Source organism: Coturnix japonica, chromosome 5, assembly GCF_001577835.2.
Source record: "Coturnix japonica isolate 7356 chromosome 5, Coturnix japonica 2.1, whole genome shotgun sequence".
In the NCBI taxonomy this organism is placed as follows: Eukaryota; Metazoa; Chordata; class Aves; order Galliformes; family Phasianidae; genus Coturnix; species Coturnix japonica.
Window position 1 is genome coordinate 45,006,106 of NC_029520.1, and position 20,804 is coordinate 45,026,909.

The 20,804-nt window shown below is 42.9% G+C and overlaps 2 protein-coding genes across 5 annotated transcripts in view; one reads left to right on the forward strand and one right to left on the reverse strand.

The window, feature by feature from the left end:
- Positions 1-12,567, forward strand: part of DYNC1H1 (dynein cytoplasmic 1 heavy chain 1) — a 38,713-nt gene extending 26,146 nt beyond the window's left edge. Inside the window, exons 53-78 of the mRNA XM_015865420.1 lie at positions 230-347; positions 1,168-1,383; positions 1,935-2,147; positions 2,310-2,437; positions 2,601-2,754; positions 3,492-3,638; positions 3,720-3,870; positions 4,052-4,305; positions 4,475-4,609; positions 4,697-4,791; positions 4,883-5,057; positions 5,947-6,022; positions 6,370-6,530; positions 6,804-6,915; positions 6,994-7,054; positions 7,409-7,532; positions 7,845-7,958; positions 8,184-8,354; positions 8,553-8,770; positions 8,921-9,024; positions 9,377-9,588; positions 10,248-10,401; positions 10,545-10,687; positions 11,010-11,178; positions 11,660-11,787; positions 12,174-12,567. Coding sequence (XP_015720906.1) covers positions 230-347; positions 1,168-1,383; positions 1,935-2,147; positions 2,310-2,437; positions 2,601-2,754; positions 3,492-3,638; positions 3,720-3,870; positions 4,052-4,305; positions 4,475-4,609; positions 4,697-4,791; positions 4,883-5,057; positions 5,947-6,022; positions 6,370-6,530; positions 6,804-6,915; positions 6,994-7,054; positions 7,409-7,532; positions 7,845-7,958; positions 8,184-8,354; positions 8,553-8,770; positions 8,921-9,024; positions 9,377-9,588; positions 10,248-10,401; positions 10,545-10,687; positions 11,010-11,178; positions 11,660-11,787; positions 12,174-12,302 — 3,862 coding nt within the window. The 3' untranslated portion in view covers positions 12,303-12,567. The remainder of the gene's footprint in view (positions 1-229; positions 348-1,167; positions 1,384-1,934; positions 2,148-2,309; positions 2,438-2,600; positions 2,755-3,491; positions 3,639-3,719; positions 3,871-4,051; positions 4,306-4,474; positions 4,610-4,696; positions 4,792-4,882; positions 5,058-5,946; positions 6,023-6,369; positions 6,531-6,803; positions 6,916-6,993; positions 7,055-7,408; positions 7,533-7,844; positions 7,959-8,183; positions 8,355-8,552; positions 8,771-8,920; positions 9,025-9,376; positions 9,589-10,247; positions 10,402-10,544; positions 10,688-11,009; positions 11,179-11,659; positions 11,788-12,173) is intronic.
- Positions 12,508-20,763, reverse strand: LOC107315272. Of its 4 annotated transcripts, none has more exons than XM_015865425.2 (9): positions 19,831-20,763; positions 19,124-19,231; positions 18,757-18,894; positions 16,681-18,507; positions 16,018-16,175; positions 15,643-15,710; positions 15,213-15,266; positions 14,304-14,363; positions 12,508-14,122 (listed from the first exon to the last, which is right to left on the reverse strand). In XM_015865425.2, exons 4-9 carry the CDS (start codon positions 16,683-16,685, stop codon positions 13,577-13,579), a joined length of 891 nt encoding a protein of 296 aa, XP_015720911.1. In that variant the 5' UTR covers positions 16,686-18,507; positions 18,757-18,894; positions 19,124-19,231; positions 19,831-20,763; the 3' UTR covers positions 12,508-13,576. The 4 variants fall into 4 exon arrangements, with proteins under 4 accessions (XP_015720911.1, XP_015720910.1, XP_032300958.1 ...); XM_015865424.2 differs by having other exon boundaries at positions 14,304-14,366; XM_032445067.1 differs by lacking the exon at positions 19,831-20,763 and adding an exon at positions 19,283-19,805 and having other exon boundaries at positions 14,304-14,366; positions 19,124-19,190.
- Between the last annotated feature and the right edge of the window lie 41 nt (positions 20,764-20,804).

Consider the following 20,804-nt stretch of genomic DNA (forward strand, 5'->3'; position numbering starts at 1 on the left):
AGTTAAGCAGTTTGTGATGAAGTGGTTATAAAAATGTGTTAAATAATGTTGTATCACTCCTAAGCTATAATTTCTGATACAGTGTCTTAAACTAATCAGAACATATCAGCTGCCAGTCACCAAAACTGTTAGAACCATTCTTGTAAATTGTGAAAGCCAGACCACACTGAATGCCTGTGTGCTGACCTTCAGTGAGCTCATGCTGTCTCTAATAACTTTCCACTTGCAGCGATGCCATCCGGGAGAAGATGAAGAAGAACTACCTGTCAAATCCAAGTTACAACTACGAAATTGTGAACAGAGCATCACTGGCCTGTGGGCCAATGGTGAAATGGGCAATTGCACAGGTAAAGTTGGTACTGCGAGAAAGCAAATACAGGGTGAAATGTGTGCATGAAGGTGTATGGCAGGGTCTGAAGGCTCTGAATTTGCATCTGTGAACAGTAGGCGATACTTTCCCTGTTGTTTTACTGTACAGGATAATTTTTTGAGCTTTCAGTAAGACGGATGTGGAAGATTCATTGCAATCCTCTTACTGAAATTTCTGCTGTTTCCACCTTGTTTCACAGTGGAGCACATTCACAGGCACATCTGCTGAAGTCTTTTAGACAAGCTTCTAAATACTAGAATGCTAAATAACTGGGCTTCTGGGAAAAGGCATTCGTACTGAGAGACTTAAGGTGGTTCTACTTACCTGCTGACTTGATAGAAAAGAGCTTGCTGCAAATGGTAGTGATGGGTAGAGATTCAGTTTAGCTTCGGTCTGTCCCATAGGTCCTCCCCTATTTTGTGGCTTGGCTGTACTGGATTGTTTACTAGGAAAGACAGATGAGCTCAGTACAGGCATGAAGGAGTCAAATATTTCTACAAAACATTGTTGCATACTAACCAATGTGGTCTCAGCCTTTTTAGACAACTTCTTGTGAGTCTACAGAGCAGTGTACTGCAAAAAGCAACTGGTTTTTTGTGCTGAGATTTGGATTAAACTGAAGTCTTAAGTGTTTTTAGGCAGTCTTTACTTTCTGTTAAGTAGCCATTAGTCCTTCTATGGACTGCAAGTTCTTCAGCTCGAACAGATGAAATTGATGGTGTGTACCTGAATACTGGGGTTCTTGGTGACACATTTAAAAGCATGGAAAGTACAAAAGGCCTGTTTATTGTCAACAGCTTAATTATGCTGATATGTTGAAAAGAGTGGAACCTCTACGCAATGAACTGCAGAAGCTGGAGGATGATGCCAAAGATAACCAGCAGAAAGCAAATGAAGTGGAGCAGATGATTCGTGATCTTGAGGCCAGCATTGCTCGGTACAAGGAAGAGTATGCTGTACTGATTTCAGAGGCTCAAGCTATTAAGGCAGACTTGGCTGCTGTGGAAGCAAAAGTAAGACTATATATTTTAGTTTTCCATTCTTTCACCTTTGATATTCAGAAATTGAACCATTCTTCAGAATTATGTTAGTAAGCTGAGCTACTTCCTCTTCACCGTGTATCTGAGCTTTATGCTTGATCACTGAGTCTCATGAAGCTTCTTAAGCTACTGAAACATGGTTAAGTGTTAGAAAGATCCAGCTCCCGTTGCCAGTTACATAACAGGATGGTTTACATCAGGCTTAAAATAAGCTGAAACCTTTGTAAAACAGCCATGGATGTAACATAATATTGTAACAGAACTTCACATTTTTGCAAGAGTTCCTTATTCTCTTTGATCTAATCACTAGCACATCTCTACTCTGCTAGTACTTAACCTTTCCAACTTCGAGATAAGAGTTGGATACCAACATAATGAATTAACACTGGAGTGCACACACAAATTTATTTCATTGTGAGTTTCTGCATTTAAAATGGACCTTGAATCAGTTTAAGTAATGTTCCTTGAAATGTTTAATACTGTAGTTATACAGCATTTAATGAGACTACTTTGCTTACTCCAAGGTGAACCGTAGTACAGCTCTTCTGAAGAGTCTTTCTGCTGAACGTGAAAGATGGGAGAAGACAAGTGAAACCTTCAAGAACCAGATGTCCACTATTGCTGGAGACTGCTTGCTTTCGGGAGCTTTTATTGCTTATGCTGGTTACTTTGATCAGCAGATGCGTCAGAACTTGTTCACTACATGGTCTCACCATTTGCAGCAGGCAAATATCCAGGTAAAGGCAACGTCATGACAGCTTAATCATAAGTCAGTTTCTTGTAACAGTTCAAGAAGGTTTTAAGATTTCTAAGGAATGGGACTGCTGGAGAAGTGTAACTTGCAGAGCTGTGTTCAATCAAAATGTCTTTGCAGTACTAACAGTCTGTGCTTCTTGCAGTTCCGTACAGACATTGCAAGGACAGAGTACCTTTCCAATGCAGATGAGCGGCTTCGCTGGCAAGCAAGTTCTCTACCCGCAGATGACCTGTGCACTGAGAATGCCATCATGCTCAAGCGGTTTAATAGGTATTTCACTCTAAGATACTCTTAAGAATTCTCACAGAAGGCAGGCTTTTGTACCCATCAGAGAATTACAGTAACTCTTTCAAAGCATCTGAATTCATAAAGCTGCTGAGAGGCTGTCTGCAGTCAGAACTCAAATAATGAAGGTGTTTTTTTATTAACTTAGGTATCCACTGATCATCGATCCCTCTGGGCAAGCTACAGAGTTTATCATGAATGAGTACAAAGACCGTAAGATAACTCGTACAAGTTTCTTGGATGATGCTTTCAGGAAGAACTTGGAAAGTGCCTTGAGATTTGGTAACCCGCTCCTGGTTCAGGTTAGTTTGGAGATCATGTAGAAACTGCTTACAGTTCTTGAATTCTTTCCTGTTTACTAGCAGAGTTTGCAGTCTTTCTGTTAGTCAGATGCAAGTAATCTGATTTTCGGGTATTATTTAATCAATACAGAGTAGCATGTGAAGTATTAGTCCTAAGAAAAATCCCAAGGAAAAATGAGATAAGCAGTCACAAGAAGCCATTTCCTTTCTCTACCTTCTTAAGGTCAGATGCTTTTATTTTCAGATTATCTTTTTGTACTGCAGACTTGCAGCCTGTCTATTTCCTTCATCCTGTATGTTGTCTCTAGTCATAGTTATTAATGGCTAATATGCCTGGCTATCCAGAATTAATCTGTTCTGAGTGACAGGAAGAAATGTCAGTAGTGATTGGCTTTCACTTCTGAGATTTGTTTCATAGCACAGAACTGGGAAAACATGTTAGCTCATAGATGAGATCAACAGCTATTACTTGTGCTGCTTAGAATAGGAGCTATTATGCATTTAAACTGACGTATCTAGGCCATTAACAATACTTCTCTACTGAGGCCTTGTATAGTAATAGCATAAATCCTGAGCTTGTGTAGTTCAGTGGAAGTACAAGTGGAAACCTGAATGTGATCTGTATTCCAAGCTATCTGTAAATTGATTGCTACCAGAGCATTAGCCTTAGTTGGATCAGCAGTTTTGCTAGAGATATGCGTAAGTAGCAGTTTGTGTAATGCATCTTTTACTTTTAGGATGTGGAGAGCTATGATCCAGTTCTGAATCCTGTTCTCAATCGTGAAGTCCGAAGAACTGGGGGCAGAGTTCTGATTACTCTGGGAGACCAAGATATTGATTTGTCACCATCCTTTGTTATCTTCCTCTCCACCAGAGATCCAACAGTAAGCAAAGCTCAGAGATCTCCTGTTGGTACAGATGGTGTGACAGTGAGCTGAGAAAGTTTTTCATGTGTTCTGTGATAGGTTGAATTCCCACCAGACCTCTGCTCTCGTGTTACGTTTGTGAACTTCACAGTAACTCGCAGCAGCTTACAGAGCCAGTGCTTGAATGAAGTCCTGAAAGCTGAAAGACCAGACGTTGATGAAAAACGCTCAGATCTCCTCAAGCTTCAGGGTATGGTTACCAAAATTAGAGTAACTTCCTCTTTTCTGAAAGAATACAGTGGCTTAACGTTAGTTGTAGACATACACAGTGAAATACTTTTATAGGTGATGCCCTTGCTTTATTTATATGGCCATGATATGAAAACTACCACACCTATACAATATGTAACCTCATTTTTCTTCTAATTAAGGTGAATTTCAGCTGCGCTTGCGTCAGTTAGAAAAATCCCTACTACAAGCGCTTAATGAAGTGAAGGGACGTATCCTGGATGATGACACCATCATTACTACTCTTGAGAACTTGAAGAAGGAAGCAGCAGAGGTTACTAGAAAAGTAGAGGAGACTGATATTGTCATGCAGGAAGTGGAGACTGTTTCGCAGCAGTACTTACCCCTTTCTACAGCATGCAGCAGCATCTACTTTACTATGGAGTCACTGAAACAGGTAGGGTGAGCTCTTCCTACCAGAAACCTCATGCAGTTACTATTCAAAGCTAATTTGGTATTGCCTGATTCCAGTCCCAGCTGCAGTGTTACAGTTTTGTAGGCATAAGCCATTGACTGACAAAACCAGCAGGATTCTAGAGAGGAAACCAAACTCTTTTGTGTTTCAGATACACTTCCTGTACCAATACTCTCTCCAGTTCTTCTTGGACATCTATCACAACGTCTTGTATGAGAACCCAAATCTGAAGGGAATCACAGACCACACTCACCGTCTCTCAGTGATCACAAAGGATCTCTTCCAGGTTCAGTAATTTACCAAGTAGATACACTAATAATTTTTGAAAGGTTCAAGGCTCCTGATGCCACTAACTCCACTCTTTCCATAATAGGTGGCTTTCAATAGAGTAGCACGTGGCATGCTGCATCAGGATCATATAACGTTTGCCATGTTGTTGGCTCGCATTAAACTGAAAGGCACTATTGGGTAAGTGTTTTCTTACCTCACTTCAATTGAAAAAGGGAGGGATGTTTTGAAAACAGCATTGAGCTGAAGTTTTCTGTTCCCTTAACATTAGGGAGCCTACATATGATGCAGAATTCCAGCATTTCTTGAGAGGAAAGGAGATTGTATTAAATGCTGCATCTCTCCCCAAAATCAACGGTTTGACTGTAGAGCAGACAGAAGCAATGATGAGGCTGAGCTGCCTTCCTGCCTTCAAGGACCTTGTTTCCAAAGTTCAAGCTGATGAGGTAAGTGTTGGCTGCGTTGTTTTCCTGCATCCAACTACTTGGCTAAGCTTTTTAGCTTTCTGATTTATAAGAGCTTCGGGCTACAGATAAGTTCTCCTAGTGTACTGTGGTCTTTGTGAAAATTAATGGATTTACTTATTTGTATTTAAGCTGTGTGACATTTGATTTGTAAATACCAGCATTGTTCATCACTGAAATTTAGAAGCAGCTTATTCATCTTCTTGTTGGTCAGACTTTGCAGACAGAAACTGTGATATTATGCATCTCTTTTACTGTATCACTATTATGTGATTGTTATGAATTAGTGGGGAATATACCTAACCATCCTTACATCATTATGGTGAGCTCTTGTATTGTAATACTTGAAAAGATTTAGATGGTACTCAGCTGCTGAGCAGTGTGCTCCTTTGATCAGAGATAAGACCTTGGAGTTCTAAGAGTACATCACTGTCCCAACTGTGAGACTGTATGTTCCAAAATGTCTGTATCTTCAGTAGCTCAGTTGCCTTGCCTGCTATTATTATATTCAGAGCTGGCCTCTCATTGTTACCTCTAGCAAGTATTCTTCAGCCCAGGGTAAAACAGTGCACACTTTGGGCCGGGGTTTGGTACAGAGCTGCAGAATCAAGGTATGCAGAAGGCAATCAGATATTAAGGGATATCAGTGAAATAACTGAACACATCAAAAGACAATATAACTAATAAAGCATAATTTGAGTTTGAGATGTGGATTTTTTGTTTTAGTACTTGAAGTTTTTATTCTAAAGGTGGGTGATAGGACAGGAGCATTAAACAGGAGAAATCTTCAAGTTGTACACTGTGTTAATGTGCTATGAAACTCCATTTCCTTACCATTTCTGTAAATACTTTGCCTTTTCTTTCAATACAGCAATTCTGTATCTGGCTGGATAGCAGTTCTCCAGAGCAGACTGTACCGTACCTTTGGACTGAGGAAAAACCTGCAAGTAAGTTGCACTATTGATCACAGCAGTCCTACTGTACTGACTTCAGTCCAAGTAGTAATGATGAGATTTTACAGTAATCCTGACATACAGCTTGGAGCTGTGGAAAGAACTTGGTCTGTTCTTAATAAAGAAAAAAACAACCACTGTTGCAGGCAGCATTTGTAGGTGGTCATTAACGTACTTTGTTCCTGTTCTGTAATCTACACTTCCACTTCTAGTAAGCACAGTAGTGTAAAAAGCTCCAAGTCTGATATATTTTCTGAGGATGCATCTGCTCTACCATAATGTTTTCTCCTGCAGCTGCAGCTAAGCATGAAGTCTGAATTCTTGCTGTTTCCCCTCTCCAGCTCCTATTGGACAGGCCATTCATCGCTTGCTTCTGATCCAGGCCTTCCGTCCAGATCGTTTATTGGCAATGGCGCATACATTTGTTTCAACGAATCTTGGAGAGTCTTTCATGTCCATTATGGAGCAGCCTTTAGATCTGACACACATTGTAGATACAGAGGTGAGTTTCCTGTTTGTGAAAGGATAAAATCCCGAGGTAACGCTCTGTGCTGTTCTATGTGAGTTCCTTAGCAAGTAAACTTCTTCACAGAACGTTTCTTCCCCTTCCCCTTCTGTATGTGGTATGAAGAATGGATTGTTTGCCTATTTGTTAAAAGGAAAATGAGGACAACATAATGACTTTAGCTGGTCAGAGGGAGGAAAGACTGAGCTTCATGCATTCCTGTGTTCACACAATGACTGCTTCATCTTATTTCAAATCCTTGTACAACAGGTGAAACCGAATACTCCTGTGCTGATGTGTTCAGTGCCTGGTTATGATGCCAGTGGTCACGTTGAAGACCTTGCAGCTGAGCAGAATACGCAAATTACTTCCATTGCTATTGGTAAGAACTTAACATTTTTCATTATCTAAGCATAAATAAAGTTAGCAGTAAAAGCTTTAGCAACTTTCTGTCTTCCAGGTTCCGCTGAAGGATTTAACCAAGCAGATAAAGCAATAAACACAGCAGTGAAGTCTGGAAGGTACGTTCTGTCTTTTCCAGCTGGAACACCACCTGACAGGGAGGTTGGAGTGGGGGAGTAATAATCTATTGCCTGAATAGATAAAACTGAGAAGAAAAGATGAGCTGAAATTTGTAATAATTTATGCACAGCTGTTCAACCTAGCTACTTTCAGGAGGAGAGGTTGGTTGTAGCTGCAGAACTGAGTAGGTAGCCCATTTACAGTAGTAACTGATTCTATATAGTAGAAGAGCTTAAAAAATAGATGGAGGAAAACCTGTAGCATTAATATCAGATTCCATTGCTCTTGTGATAGCAACCAGGATGCTTGAGCTGTACACTAAAAAACACCCCTTCTGTTTCAAAACTTGATAGGTGGGTAATGCTGAAGAACGTTCACCTGGCTCCTGGCTGGCTCATGCAGCTGGAAAAGAAGTTGCACTCCCTGCAACCTCATGCTTGCTTCAGACTCTTCCTTACCATGGAGATCAATCCAAAGGTAACACTGATCTGAAATTAGATGCTTCGGTAACTGTCTTGTAGAACCAAGAATGCTACCCAGGGATGGATTTCTCATGACTGCCTCTCCCGTATCAAAAGGAGAATACGTGCTGGCAGGATTTGGTTTTAGTAATTTAATTGTACCTGAAAACTTCCTATAATTCCTTCCAACGATGACCCCACCTTCCCAAAGAAAGGCAGGACTTGTGTGTGCTCAGAATGAGTTTTGAATCTAACGCTAATGCTATTAGAGGATTGTAATGTATTGAAGGCTGAAGGAGTTGGATTTGAGCTTGTTGATCTTTTCTAGGTGCCAGTGAATTTGTTACGTGCTGGCCGAATCTTTGTGTTTGAACCTCCTCCTGGCGTAAAGGCAAACATGCTGAGGACTTTCAGTAGCATTCCAGTATCTAGAATGTGCAAGGTAAGGCTGTGCCTTCTGTGGGTGACAGGGAAATGTCAGTATGCATTTGCTAGTCTTGTACTTCAGAAAGCTGGCAAAACCTCAGCTTCAAAGGTGTACATAGAATGTTTTTGGTAGCAATCTAGTACTAACTGTGCTTTTTTCTAGCCTTTTAGCAGGCTTTTTCTTTATCAGTTCACTTGGGTAATAAAGCTTTTTTTCCCTCCCCTCTCCTTTACTTCCTAGTCTCCAAATGAACGTGCTCGTTTATATTTCCTGCTTGCCTGGTTCCATGCCATTATCCAAGAACGTTTGCGCTATGCTCCATTGGGTTGGTCCAAGAAGTACGAGTTTGGAGAATCTGATCTGAGATCTGCCTGTGACACAGTAGATACGTGGCTGGATGACACAGCAAAGGCAAGTAGTCTTGTACCTTAGGCATAGGTATTATTTAGATTACTTAACTTCAATCATGTAGTCTCCTCTGGAAATCTTCAGCTACTTAGATGAGCAGGCTTAAATAATCTGCTGACATTGTAACTTAGTTGCTCAGTATTATTCCTTTATCAGAGGAGAGCCGTGAAGGATGCTAATTGCAGTGCATTTTTCTTACAGGGCCGCCAGAACATTTCACCTGATAAAATCCCCTGGTCTGCATTAAAGACATTGATGGCGCAGTCTATCTATGGAGGCCGCATCGATAACGAATTTGATCAGCGTTTGTTAAACACTTTCTTGGAACGTCTGTTTACTACTCTGAGTTTTGACAGCGAATTCAAACTGGCTTGCAAAGTTGATGGACACAAAGATATTCAGATGCCAGATGGGATCAGGTATCATTTTCCCTATCCAGATTTCTGTGTGCATTTCTTAAATATATCTTAACCCTGATCTGTATCTCTGTGCTGCTGTTCAGCTGTGCAAACATTTGTCTTGGGCATTCTAATAAGGGAAGGTCTTGTAACCAATATTCTTACTTGCAGACGTGAAGAATTTGTCCAGTGGGTTGAGATGCTGCCTGATACTCAAACACCATCGTGGCTGGGCCTGCCAAATAATGCAGAAAAAGTTCTTCTCACCACACAAGGTAAAAACAGAACTTTAGCAATGACTTACGTAGATCAGAAGGCCAACAGTTAAACTGAAAAGCAGATGAGAAACCTAAGTCCTGATGAAGAGCAAAACATTAGCTTCCCCCCCTTCTCTCAACACAGTTGGTTTAACTTCTGCATGGTAAGTGCTTTAGCCTTCCAGATGTCAAATTCCCATGGTTCTAGAAAGTGTTATTGTCAGCCCCAGAAACCCACACAGCTACACAGTTCTGTAACTTAGGTCTAAAGCTGGGTGAGAGATGAGTCCCAGTTCTTGCATGTAGTCGGATGTTTTCATCTCAGTGCCAGTTCTTTTCAGACTAACAGTGTACCTTTGCTGTGTTTTAGGCATAGATATGATCAGTAAAATGCTGAAAATGCAGATGCTGGAGGATGAAGATGATCTTGCTTATGCCGAAACTGAGAAGAAGACAAGAACCGATTCTACATCAGATGGACGCCCAGCCTGGATGAGAACACTGCACACCACAGCTTCCAACTGGCTTCACCTTATCCCACAAACACTAAATCATCTGAAGCGAACTGTGGAAAACATTAAGGTAAGAATTAAGTTTTATGTAATGCGAATGTAGGAACTGCACAAGTTCTGATGTATTGGAGAAAGTGCATTGTGACTTCAAGCACCACCAATTAAGCTGTTCTTTGGGACAGTGGAACTTGTAATGGTGCTGATTCTAACTGCCTCATCTGCATCATGCCCCTCTGAGTTTCTTGAAATGCTCTTAGAAGTTGGCTCCATGTTTTTAGGGAATTATTTAAATCACTGGAGCTGCTTCTGCAGCTTCTTTGTGATAAAGTAGCAAACTGGCTGCTACTTGCAATACTGCCTTTACAGCTGGTGCATGCCAGTTAATGTTAAAGTGCAGTGGTGGTAAGGGTATATAAGTCAGCAGCTTCTGCTGAGTGATAGCACACATTTCAGAGGGAAACTCTTGGGGTCTGGCCAGTAGTTAACCTAAGCTTTAATTCTGGAGTAAGCTTTTTGATTTAAGATGTCCTTGACTGCCTAATTGCTTCTGAAGGCTTAACTGTGGGACAGCAGGTTAGAACCATTTGTTGCTGATCAGAAGCAATCCAGAATTGATTTGAAGGAGCTGCAGCACACAGTCTGCATTCATTGCTCAACAAGAAGTCTTCTATTAGCAGCAAGGAGGTTAAATGTTGATCTGCAACTTATTTTAAATGTTCTGATGACCAGGATCCTTTGTTCCGGTTCTTTGAGAGAGAGGTGAAAATGGGAGCTAAGCTGCTTCAGGATGTGCGTCAGGACCTTGCGGATGTTGTTCAAGTGTGTGAAGGGAAAAAGAAACAAACCAACTATCTACGTACACTCATAAATGAACTGGTGAAAGGTACAGTAATTAAAACTGCTATCTCCTTGTGCTCTGTTTGCCTCTTGCACTCTAAGTTAGAGGCTGTGGTTATTGGAAACTGAAGAAAAATGAATAGTGTGAAAATAGTGCACAAATCTTAAGTTTAATCACATTTTCCACAGGTATTTTGCCTCGCAGCTGGTCTCATTACACAGTCCCAGCTGGAATGACCGTGATCCAGTGGGTGTCTGACTTCAGTGAACGCATCAAACAGCTGCAGAACATTTCCCAGGCAGCTGCCTCTGGAGGAGCAAAAGAACTAAAGGTACTTTGTGCTTGTATCATCTAGAGGTTGTACTTGGATTTAGGTGCATGACTACTTTATGGAGTCTTCATATCAAGAAAAACAGCAAAATAGTTCAGTCAGTTTTTGTAGTTGTGCTACAATACCAAAATAATGAGGGCAGCAGGGCAATACGTAGATCAGAGGGAAAAACAGGATTTTTACAGTGACAGATAACATAAGACTCAGAGGAAGAAAACAGTTCAGCAATTACACAGTGTTCCAGCAGCAGGAAAATCTTAACACAGATTGAAATAATATCTGTAATAATTGCTATTCTTTTTCCCCTTCTCTCCTCCATTAGAACATCCATGTGTGCCTCGGTGGCCTGTTTGTACCAGAGGCGTACATTACTGCTACACGGCAGTATGTTGCACAGGCAAATAGCTGGTCCCTTGAGGAGCTCTGCCTTGAGGTCAACGTTACAACCACACAGAACGCTGTGCTGGATGCATGCAGTTTCGGAGTCACAGGTAAAACTCACTCTGGAAAGAGGGGTCTGTGTTCTACAATACTTCCATAAAGTGCTGGTTTTAAATGAGCTGCATCATGTGAGAAAGTCATATTGCTGCAAGCATTACTGGATGCTTTCTTAAGTTGTTAAATACTTTCCTATTAATATATTTTGTCATGATAATAAACATCAAGACTCAGGTCTGTATGTTCAAGCAATATTCCATAGAGTATCTGTTATGACTTCTCTATTTGGGGGCATACCTACAAATATTTCTATAACTGTATGATTACTCCTAAGAAGATCATACCATTAAAGTCTGAGAATAGAGTCTCAGTTTCCACTGGACAGTGTGGAAAACCAGCATGGCCATAGTTTAAAACAGATTCTTGCAGACCTTGATGGATTAATATCACAGCCCTTAAACACTACAGAGGGAGACTTGCTTTCCTTAGATGTAAGAAAGCTCTCAGAACTCTAAAGCATGTGTCATTTTACAGGCCTGAAGCTTCAAGGAGCTACATGCAGCAACAACAAGCTGTCACTTTCAAATGCTATTTCAACTGTCTTACCCATTACACAGCTTCGTTGGATCAAGCAGACAAACGCTGATAAAAAAGCAAATGTTGTAAGTATTGATGAAAATAATTCTCAAAAGACACCTCTCAATTACATCCTCTTGTAGAGTTATTTCTTACTAATATCCTCAGTATCAGGGGTAGCAAAGTTTCAGACTAACCCCAGATGGACCCAGCATTGGGCCAGGTCTTTCATGTGTTGGTAGAGAAGAGGGGGGAAGCGTCCAGAAAGTACTAAATGTGTAGTCAAGCCAAAACTGAAATTCATTTCTATAAAGGAAGCTATCCTTTCAAGGTAATCTGTTATACCTGTGTACTGGTTTCTTACGCTGAATATTGACTGAATTCCCATTGTATAAACACCATTGAGCAGTACAGGAACATACTCCTGTCTCCAGACCTTGCATAACTCTCCTGTGTTCACGTTTCTTCCCAGGTGACATTACCCGTTTACCTGAACTTCACTCGTGCTGATCTGATTTTCACGGTTGATTTTGAAATAGCCACCAAGGAAGATCCACGTAGTTTCTATGAGCGCGGCGTCGCAGTTCTGTGCACTGAGTGAAAAGCTTTTAAACTGCTATACTGTAACAAATGTCATGCTTCTGTGTATCCCGCACCTAGATGTTGTAGTTGATGTGGTTAGGCTGTTGGTTAGGATGTCAGGTGGTTTGTGTGAGGTTGACTTGGAAGAAGAGGTGGGTGGTAATTTGAAAGCTACATTTGGTGGGCTAGATTTGTTTGAAGGAACACAGAGTGAGATTTTGAGATGGTTATTAACAGGCATTTATTTGCTGGTAATATTACAGGAAATAAAATCTATAGCAAGATTTCTGACTTCCTGGAATTATTATGGTGACTTTCATCTGGAAAATTCTATCTACAGTCTTTCCAGAGAATAACAGTAACTCTGTATTCAGGCACAGCGCTGACCCTCACACAGCTCCCTCAGCTAATCCTGTAACTGAAGCCCCCAGTGCAATAAGACACAAGGCCTGACATCATCTGCTATGAAGTCTGATAGCAAGTTATTCTGTGCCAGTCATGGAGAATGAATGCCCTCACAGCTTTGATACCAACAAATTTCAGACAATTATACTTCTGTGGCTGTAGTCCATTTATATGGGAAGAAAAATACAGGAAGGTCATCATTAAGGAGGGAGATGAGAGAGTTCTTGCTGGCTGACTGAGCATAAATCATGGTTCTTACTAAGGATGATTACTGCCAGTTAACGGCTTCAGCTTCACATTCTAAGTTCTAAACTGGCAGACATACTGAGAATATATACAAGTTATACCTGAAACAGTGTTCAGACAGGGACAAGTATGGTAACAGCACAAGTCAACTTCTCTCTGATCAAAGGGAAAAAAAAAATTGGTTGCCTTCACATACAATTCAGTGTTTATAGCCAAACCTGCTCATTTGCCATACAGCAGATGAGACAAAGAGCAACAGCTATGTAAAATCAAGTGCTGTTCAGTCATTCTTCCTTCCCTCCTCAAATACCCTTGTAATACTTACTTGAAATTACCCCAAAGCTGAACAGGTGTCTCCAGACACAGCACACAGGAATCTGGTGCCCAGACACTGAAGTATCACACAGGCATCAATTTCAGCTGAGTCTGGACACAGCTTATAGCTAATTCTCATCTAAATTGCCACACAAGCTTGTTTAGTTGGTTCCATCCTTTGAAGATGGATCTCAGTGCCTGCAGCACACAGTTCAGCTGTGTTTGTATCATCATTTGAAGCTGGTTCAGGTGCTGCCTGCAAAAGAAACCTAGCAGGTTTGCTTTTAGAATGAAGCACTTGGTCCAGCTGCTTATTAATACCTTAGCTCAGATGGCACGGATTTTCTTTCTTCGTAGCTTTTCACCAGTGCTCTCTGAAACAGTGATCCCTTGTTTTCTTTTAATAAGTGGTTGCCTCGAAGTGGTACCATCACAGTTATCTGCTACCGTGGGTTGTGGAGAACTGTCACCTGTACTTGCAAGGAGATGAGCAGGGGCTGAAGGATTAACACCCACCAGTAAGGAAGGGTCAAGCATCAGCCACGTGGAGGGAAATGCTTCCATGTCTCTGGTCAGCTCAGAGCACTGCAGCAGGCTGCTTGGGAGATCCTTCTGCTGGCAAGGCAGTTTGAGGGGTAATTTAGCATCATTTACCCTCTGGCTGTGAACATCACTGATCTTTGTCTCTGAGCAGAGCCAGGCCAGATGCTGAGGGACGGACTCTCCATTCCCCAGAGGATCAGCATCCTCCACAGCCATCGCTTTTGGAGCACTGCTCATCCACGGTGCAACTCCTGTACTATTCAGCGAGCTCAGGCTACAATCAGAGTGATTGGATGTGTCTTCTGAATCACCATCATAAGGATCTAGGAACTAAAAACAAAGATCTCTCTAAACATGGAAGATGCTTATTTGTGTGAAGAAAAATACAGAGGTACACAGCACGCTTAAGAAACACTTGAGCATAGCATGCAAGTTCTGTTGATCCACACATTCCCACTCCATTTTAATTTCACACTGAGAACAAATGTGCTGTGATAACAGCTGAACCTACTTGCAGCCCCTTGGAGTCCCTTGCCTTCCTGAGTCCTTCAGCAAGTGGGTTATGCAAGACCTGCTTAAGGGAAGTTGACATAGGTTTATAAGGCGTCGTCCTATGAGTCACTGATACAAGAGCAGATAAAAGGCTAGAGAAGAGAAAGCCAGATCCTACCATCTTCTCAAAAGGCAATAAAAACGAGATCAGTCAAACTAATGCAGGCCTGGTTTAAAATAATAATAAAAGCCTAAACTAGAGGGTCTGAGGAAAGCCCTGCTGAATATTAGATAGCACTTCAGACTGTGAAGAGAACATGAGTAATTGTATATCCTACCACCAGAAAATCACAGATAAACTAAAGGTAGAAAAGCTGCTCTGACATTAGAGGTTCCACCACTACACAGAAATCCCCAACAGAGCAAGTGTTGGAGTTACACAGCTCAGCACTAGAGCTGCCATTACAGCCCTGAGGTGTTCATCAGATCTGCAATGCTCACTCTCACCACTGCACCTATAAGAGTTAAATGCAGCATTTCTGTGTGCTCAGTGTAAGTGCTCAGACAGACACCTGCATGAAGTCACCAAGAATGATGAGCTCAGAGCTCAGAACAGCGAGGTTAGTTATACTCTGCTGTGCTTTGTAGCTACAGCAACAGCTCTGCTCTCAACCATCTTATCTGAAATGAACATTCAGCAGAGCTCCTGCAGCAGCCCTGCCCAGCGCCACCACCAGACACAGCCCAGATCTGTAAGCACAGCCCCACAGAGCACTAACGAGGCTGTTTTGGTATAGCCTGAAACTGCTGCTTGTTCCCTCCCTGATCTGTACAGCTGGAACTCCAGCAACCATTCCTTCAGCTCATCAAAAGCAAAAGGATGAGAGGAGCCCATTAGCATGGAAACACCCCAGAATCTGGGCCTCACCTCCACGCTGGATTCAGACTCTGACTCCGTGCTTGACTCCACCACACACTTCTGCTGCAGAGGAAGAAGAGAAAGAAGCACCGCTCGTAGCTGAAGTTCAGGCAGCTTTGGGTTGAGGCTGAAGGCCCCTACCAGCCCAAAGTGCTGTGTTTGGTCAGTTGTCATCACAGGAAGCTGCTCAGCTTCTCAAATATCTCACACTTGTGGTACTGACTGGCTTGTGCAGGGGAAGGCACCAGGGAAAGCAGAAGACTTTCTCTCCCCTCCCCCAAAGTTTCCTCTCCCCCTTTTTTTGCTTCTTCACAGGTGAACTAAATTATTCACCATTTGAATCAGTTTATTCACAGATGTTCCTCATCAGCTGTTCTTCAACACAGTCTATGTTATAATTTAACAGGGAGATAAGAAACAGCAATTAGAAGAAAGTTACCATGTATTTATGTGCCAGCCTTTCTATGCAGTCCGAGCTTTGAACAGAACCCATCATTTCCAGAGCATCTAACAGAATGGGGAAGAAAAATACATCATAGACTCATTAAGCATGGAAAAGACCACTAAGACAACTTACTCCAACCCCAACCCACCCCACCACAGCCACTGACCACGTCCCTCAATGCTATATGTCCATGGTGCTGAAACAACTCCAGCAATGGTGACCCCCCCACCTCCCTGGGCAGCTTACCCTCCATAAGGGGATTTCAGAGCCATCAAAGAGGTGTTTTTGTTCAAGGCATGATACCAACAAACACAAGGCCACGCTCAGAGCCAGCCCTGCACCCAGCCCTCCCAATGGGATCCCGCTCACCTTCACCCAGGCCCTCTGTGGACCGTCCCACCCGCCGCTGCCTCCTCTGCCGCTGCCTCCTCTCCATCAGGGCCATCCCACCGCAGCTCGATGTGCCCGGACTGCAGGGCCCCTGCTCACACCTGCCTCCCTGCTCAGCTTCATCCATGTGAAAACTGCTTAAAAAGGGACGTAACAAAAAGGAGAGCGAGGCCTACTGCAATAGTGCTGCTCTGTGCCACAGCTGAAGGCTCCAGACCCCTCCTCTAAATAAGCAGACTAGAGCAGACTGTACAGGCCTGCGGCAGAAGCCTACAGAAATTAGCACAGCAGTTTGTATACCCTACTCACAACATTCCTAGTATCTAAAGCACACTCACACACACCTGCAGCTGAGCTGGCAAGGTCCAGCAGCCAGAGGTGCTACACTCCATTCCCCCTCTGTGGCCCCATGTCAGTCACACAGCCATTTATTTTCTGTGGCCCCATGTCAGTCACACAGCCCTCAGGAAGCAGCCCAGAACATGCCAAGGCCTTGATGAAACAAATGCCTGTCAGCTGTCAGTCCAAAAAGGCCCCAAGAGCCCGACCCTGGAGACACAGCAGAGCAGCCCACCCTGCTCCTGCCACCAGCTGAGAACACACCTCTTTTCATCCCCAGCAGCTCCTTATCCAGCTCCTTACCTCATCTGCGCAGGCCGTCCAACAGTTATTTCCTTCTGTCAGGAAAGGGCTTTCACAACAGAGAACAGGAAAGGCTCCTGCAGCCCTCCCACCACTGAAGCAGGCTCTGAGAGACACTCAGTGCTGGTAGCAGCAGCTGACTTCAATGAGTTCAATTAGCCATCACCTTTCATCCACTCACACGGCTCACAGTCCCACACAGGCCTGCCCCAAATCAGCTGCTGATGTTCAATGAACAACAGCTGTTAGCAGTCAGTCCCTACCAGGTAGGACTCAGAATTGCTACAGGTGAAACTGAGACATTAAAATCATGCCTTCCAGGTATAGAACATTTTTAAACCTCACAATATGAGCACATTATTGTGAAAGTGCTTCTATTTCACTTGCAATAGGGAGCAATCTACTAAATAGTCCCTGTGTACCAGGTCCAAAATCCATTTACGTCAGGAGCATCCACAGTCCTTCAACAAATTACTGCACGTTGAGCTTAATACATATACTCTGCAGAGACAGAAAAGCTCCAGGTGAAATGTTTGTATTCAGGTTGGAGTCATGGTCAGTGCTGTTACCAACAGCCTAAATATGAAGGGTTTTCATCTTAAAATTACAGCGGTCACCCATGTTGGCAGGGGTTTGTGGGATCCTGAAGGACTTCAAGAGGACATCAGTGTTCGGGCAACAACACAGGACAGATGCACCTTGCTCCTATCTCAACATACTGAAGTTCTGTGGATCCCCAAATCCACCTGTCCTGCAGAGGCAAAAGCAGCATGAGGATATGAAGCAACAGGAGGTCATTGAAAACCAAGCAAGAAAACTCAGTTCTCATGTCACCATTCCATGAATGCTGCACTCTGTACCATCTGCTGCTCTGGATCTAATTTCAGACTGCACACACACACCTGGTAACTCGTGTTACAGTACATGCTGACAGTGCTAAGTGCCTAAATCAGTATCTGCAAAGAATGTCTTTGCTGAACTGGCATGACCCTCCACCAGGGATTTGCCTTGTGCAATAACCCCAACATTTGGCTTTGTTTCCCAGAGTCGTTTCTTAACATTCTGGCCCTGGAATTGCAGCAATGTTGCTTGGTTGTGCCATCAAGAAGTGTAACTTGTGCTCTCACAAGCAGAACAGAAGGCACTGCCTGAGCTCTATGGCAGATATGGGATGTTGTGATTTTGAAGCCTTAATTCTATGATACAACCTCAACACTGCTCAAAGGAAGCTTGGATAAATACCTTTCAGAGTGCATGAAAGACAAGACAAAGCGTTGTTATGGTTGTTATTAATACAGCCATGCCTCGTTTAGGTGACAGGAAGGTGTTTCTTCAGTGGTACATGGCAGAACTGGAAACATCTGCTATCTGTTCACACACGTTGCTGTCCCACTCTGGTAGCAGAGCAGCCATAACAGAGCTCTCCAGAAATGCTGAAGGTTCGCAAGGCTCAATGTCCATGGGTGAGGAGCAGTCAGTCTCCTGGGGCCACACGGCCTCTGTACCAGCTCCCCATTTCTGAGATGGTTCACACGGTTCCACCAAGAACATTGATAGAGCAGATTTCTCCTCAGCGATTGTTTCCACTGGTGCTATAAGATCACTTTCGGGTGCCATATAGATGTCACTGTGGTACTCTGTATCAGGCAGGACAGCCTTTCCAGGTGTGAGAAAACACTGCTCATCTTCAGAGAGGACGGCATCTCCCAAAGCCTCTGGCACGTCCTGCTCTGCTACAAACTTAACTCTTCTGCGACGCTTAGCACTAGTGGCATTGATAGTGGAGTTTGAGCTGTCCTCTGAGTAACTGCAGTAAGCATCTAAGAGCTGAAATAAAATGACTTTCCATAAGATGTGTTCTCACCATCCGGATAGTTTCATTTAAAATCAACCAGAAATAGGTAAGAAAAAATACGCTTGGACATTGTACTCTTGTAATTCAAAGTGCTAAATAAATAAAAGCTCGCCTCTGCTTTAATGGCAGAACAGTTCAAATCAGAACTCTGTGCAGTGGGTAAAAGAGATACACAGTGTTCACTGCCCACCCTATTCCTCACCAACCCATCAGAACTGCACCTTGGAATGGAAGAACGCGTGCCTCCGCCTTGTCTTCATCCTGCTGCTCAGGACGCTGCAGGCTGTTCTGATACACCTCTTCCTCCTCAGACCAGCCATAGAGCAGTGCAGGTTTATTCACCAGGCATTTTTTTAGACCTTCATTGTTTTTAGAAACACAATGTTTATTTGGTTGACCAGCATAAAGATACATCTTGGCCTAATTTTGCTTTTCAGTGTTAAGGCTTACTTTGTTTTAAATGAAGGACTATTAAATGTTATTCCATACTGAACTATCAGAGACACTTGAACATACGTGAAGTCCATGGCACCTTCCTTAGGGTGCCCTCACTATTAGGAAAGGCTGAAATAAGTTTGATTTACTCACAGGTAGAAGTCGGCCCAAAATGATGAATCTGCTGAAGCTTCTGTTGTGGAATTTGTACCATCTCCAACTACGAATGAAGGTGAATGAACATCTCAGACCTGCTGTAAGCTGGTAAGTGGAAGAAAATACCCTTCATCTGTAAGATACATCATTACTCACAAAAGAATTCTGCTGTAACCACTTATTCAGTGGTTGGCTCCACTGTACTGAAGCTCCAATAAGCGGAAGTACTTTTATGCACTTCTGACCCTTTCATAGAATCACAGAATGGCCTGGGTTGAAAAGGACCACAATGACCACCTGGCTTCAACCCCCTGCTATGTGCAGGGTCACCAACCACCAGACCAGGCTGCCCAGAGCCACATCCAGCCTGGGACTGACCCTTGCTGAATTTTGTTGTGCACTTCTACTTAGAATACATCAACTTACAATCTCCAAGCAGTGTTTCTAACAATTATTTCCAAGGGAGGCAAAAGCTTAAAAGATTTGATGGGAAAAACCTTCCTCCTATAACAAAAAGACATTCAGATCTTGGTTTTTAGATGAAGATCCTGTAGAACAGATTCTAGTCATAAGACACAGCGATCTTAAAACTGAAGTACTTCTAAGCAAAGTACAATGCTAAGACTGCATGTCAGTGAGACCATGGACTGAAATCTATTAACACAGTTCCCAACATTTTGATTGCTAAGGAGAAGCACCTTCACCTTGTGATCAGTTTCTATTATCCATGGTTGATGGCACAACTCAGCACCAATGGACACACATTGAACTGTGTGACTCTTAGGAGCCAAGACGGAACCTGTTCTGATGTCATAGTCACCACTATAGCAACGTAGTCATTACTGAGCTACATTCTCTTCCCATGGTAGATGTCAGCTTAAGCTGTTTAATGTTGAATCTTAACTAGAAATGGTCACACTGACCAAGTCTTGTCTCATTTCCAGCTGGGCAGGGAGAGCAGAAATTCCTGGCCTGTTTTATGTTTTGGCATTTCTTACTTCTGCCTCTAAGGAGACTTTTGAGATACCTGAGACTTCAAGAGATTTTAGACATAAAGCAGTGACAAAGTAATACAGGCACAAGCCACATGTCTCACACCTAACGGCCTATGACATACCAGGTATCCAACCATTCCCAATCCCTCTAGCTGGTCGAAGAACAGCTTCAAACTGCAACATTCAAACCATGGGTGAGCAGCTTTTTTAAATGTATGTTTCTATCAGTGTAAGGAACAAATGGCACTTGCTTCTTCACAGCAAGATTTATCAGCAGCATGAGGAACTCCCCACCAAAGGCACTGGTCCAGTAAAGAACATACAGTGGTTGGGTCTGCTATAGGCCACATGCTCAGGGTCAGACCATTGACAGGGCCTTGCACCAACTGCAGAGATGCCCCAGCTCACAGGGGCTCTTGTCCAGATGGGGGATTTCAACCACCCCGATATCTGCTGGGACAGCAGCACAGGAGGCAGCAGATCCAGATTCCCAGAGTCTGCTGAGGATAACTTCCTGGTCCAGGTATTAGATGGACCAACCCAAGGTGAAGCCTTACTGGACCTGGTGTTCACTGATGCAGAGCAGAACTAAGAAAGGTTAAGATTTAGATGTGACACTGGTTTGTAGTGGCACTACCAAACACGCAATGCAAATTGTAGGTATCCATTACTTGAAATCCAAA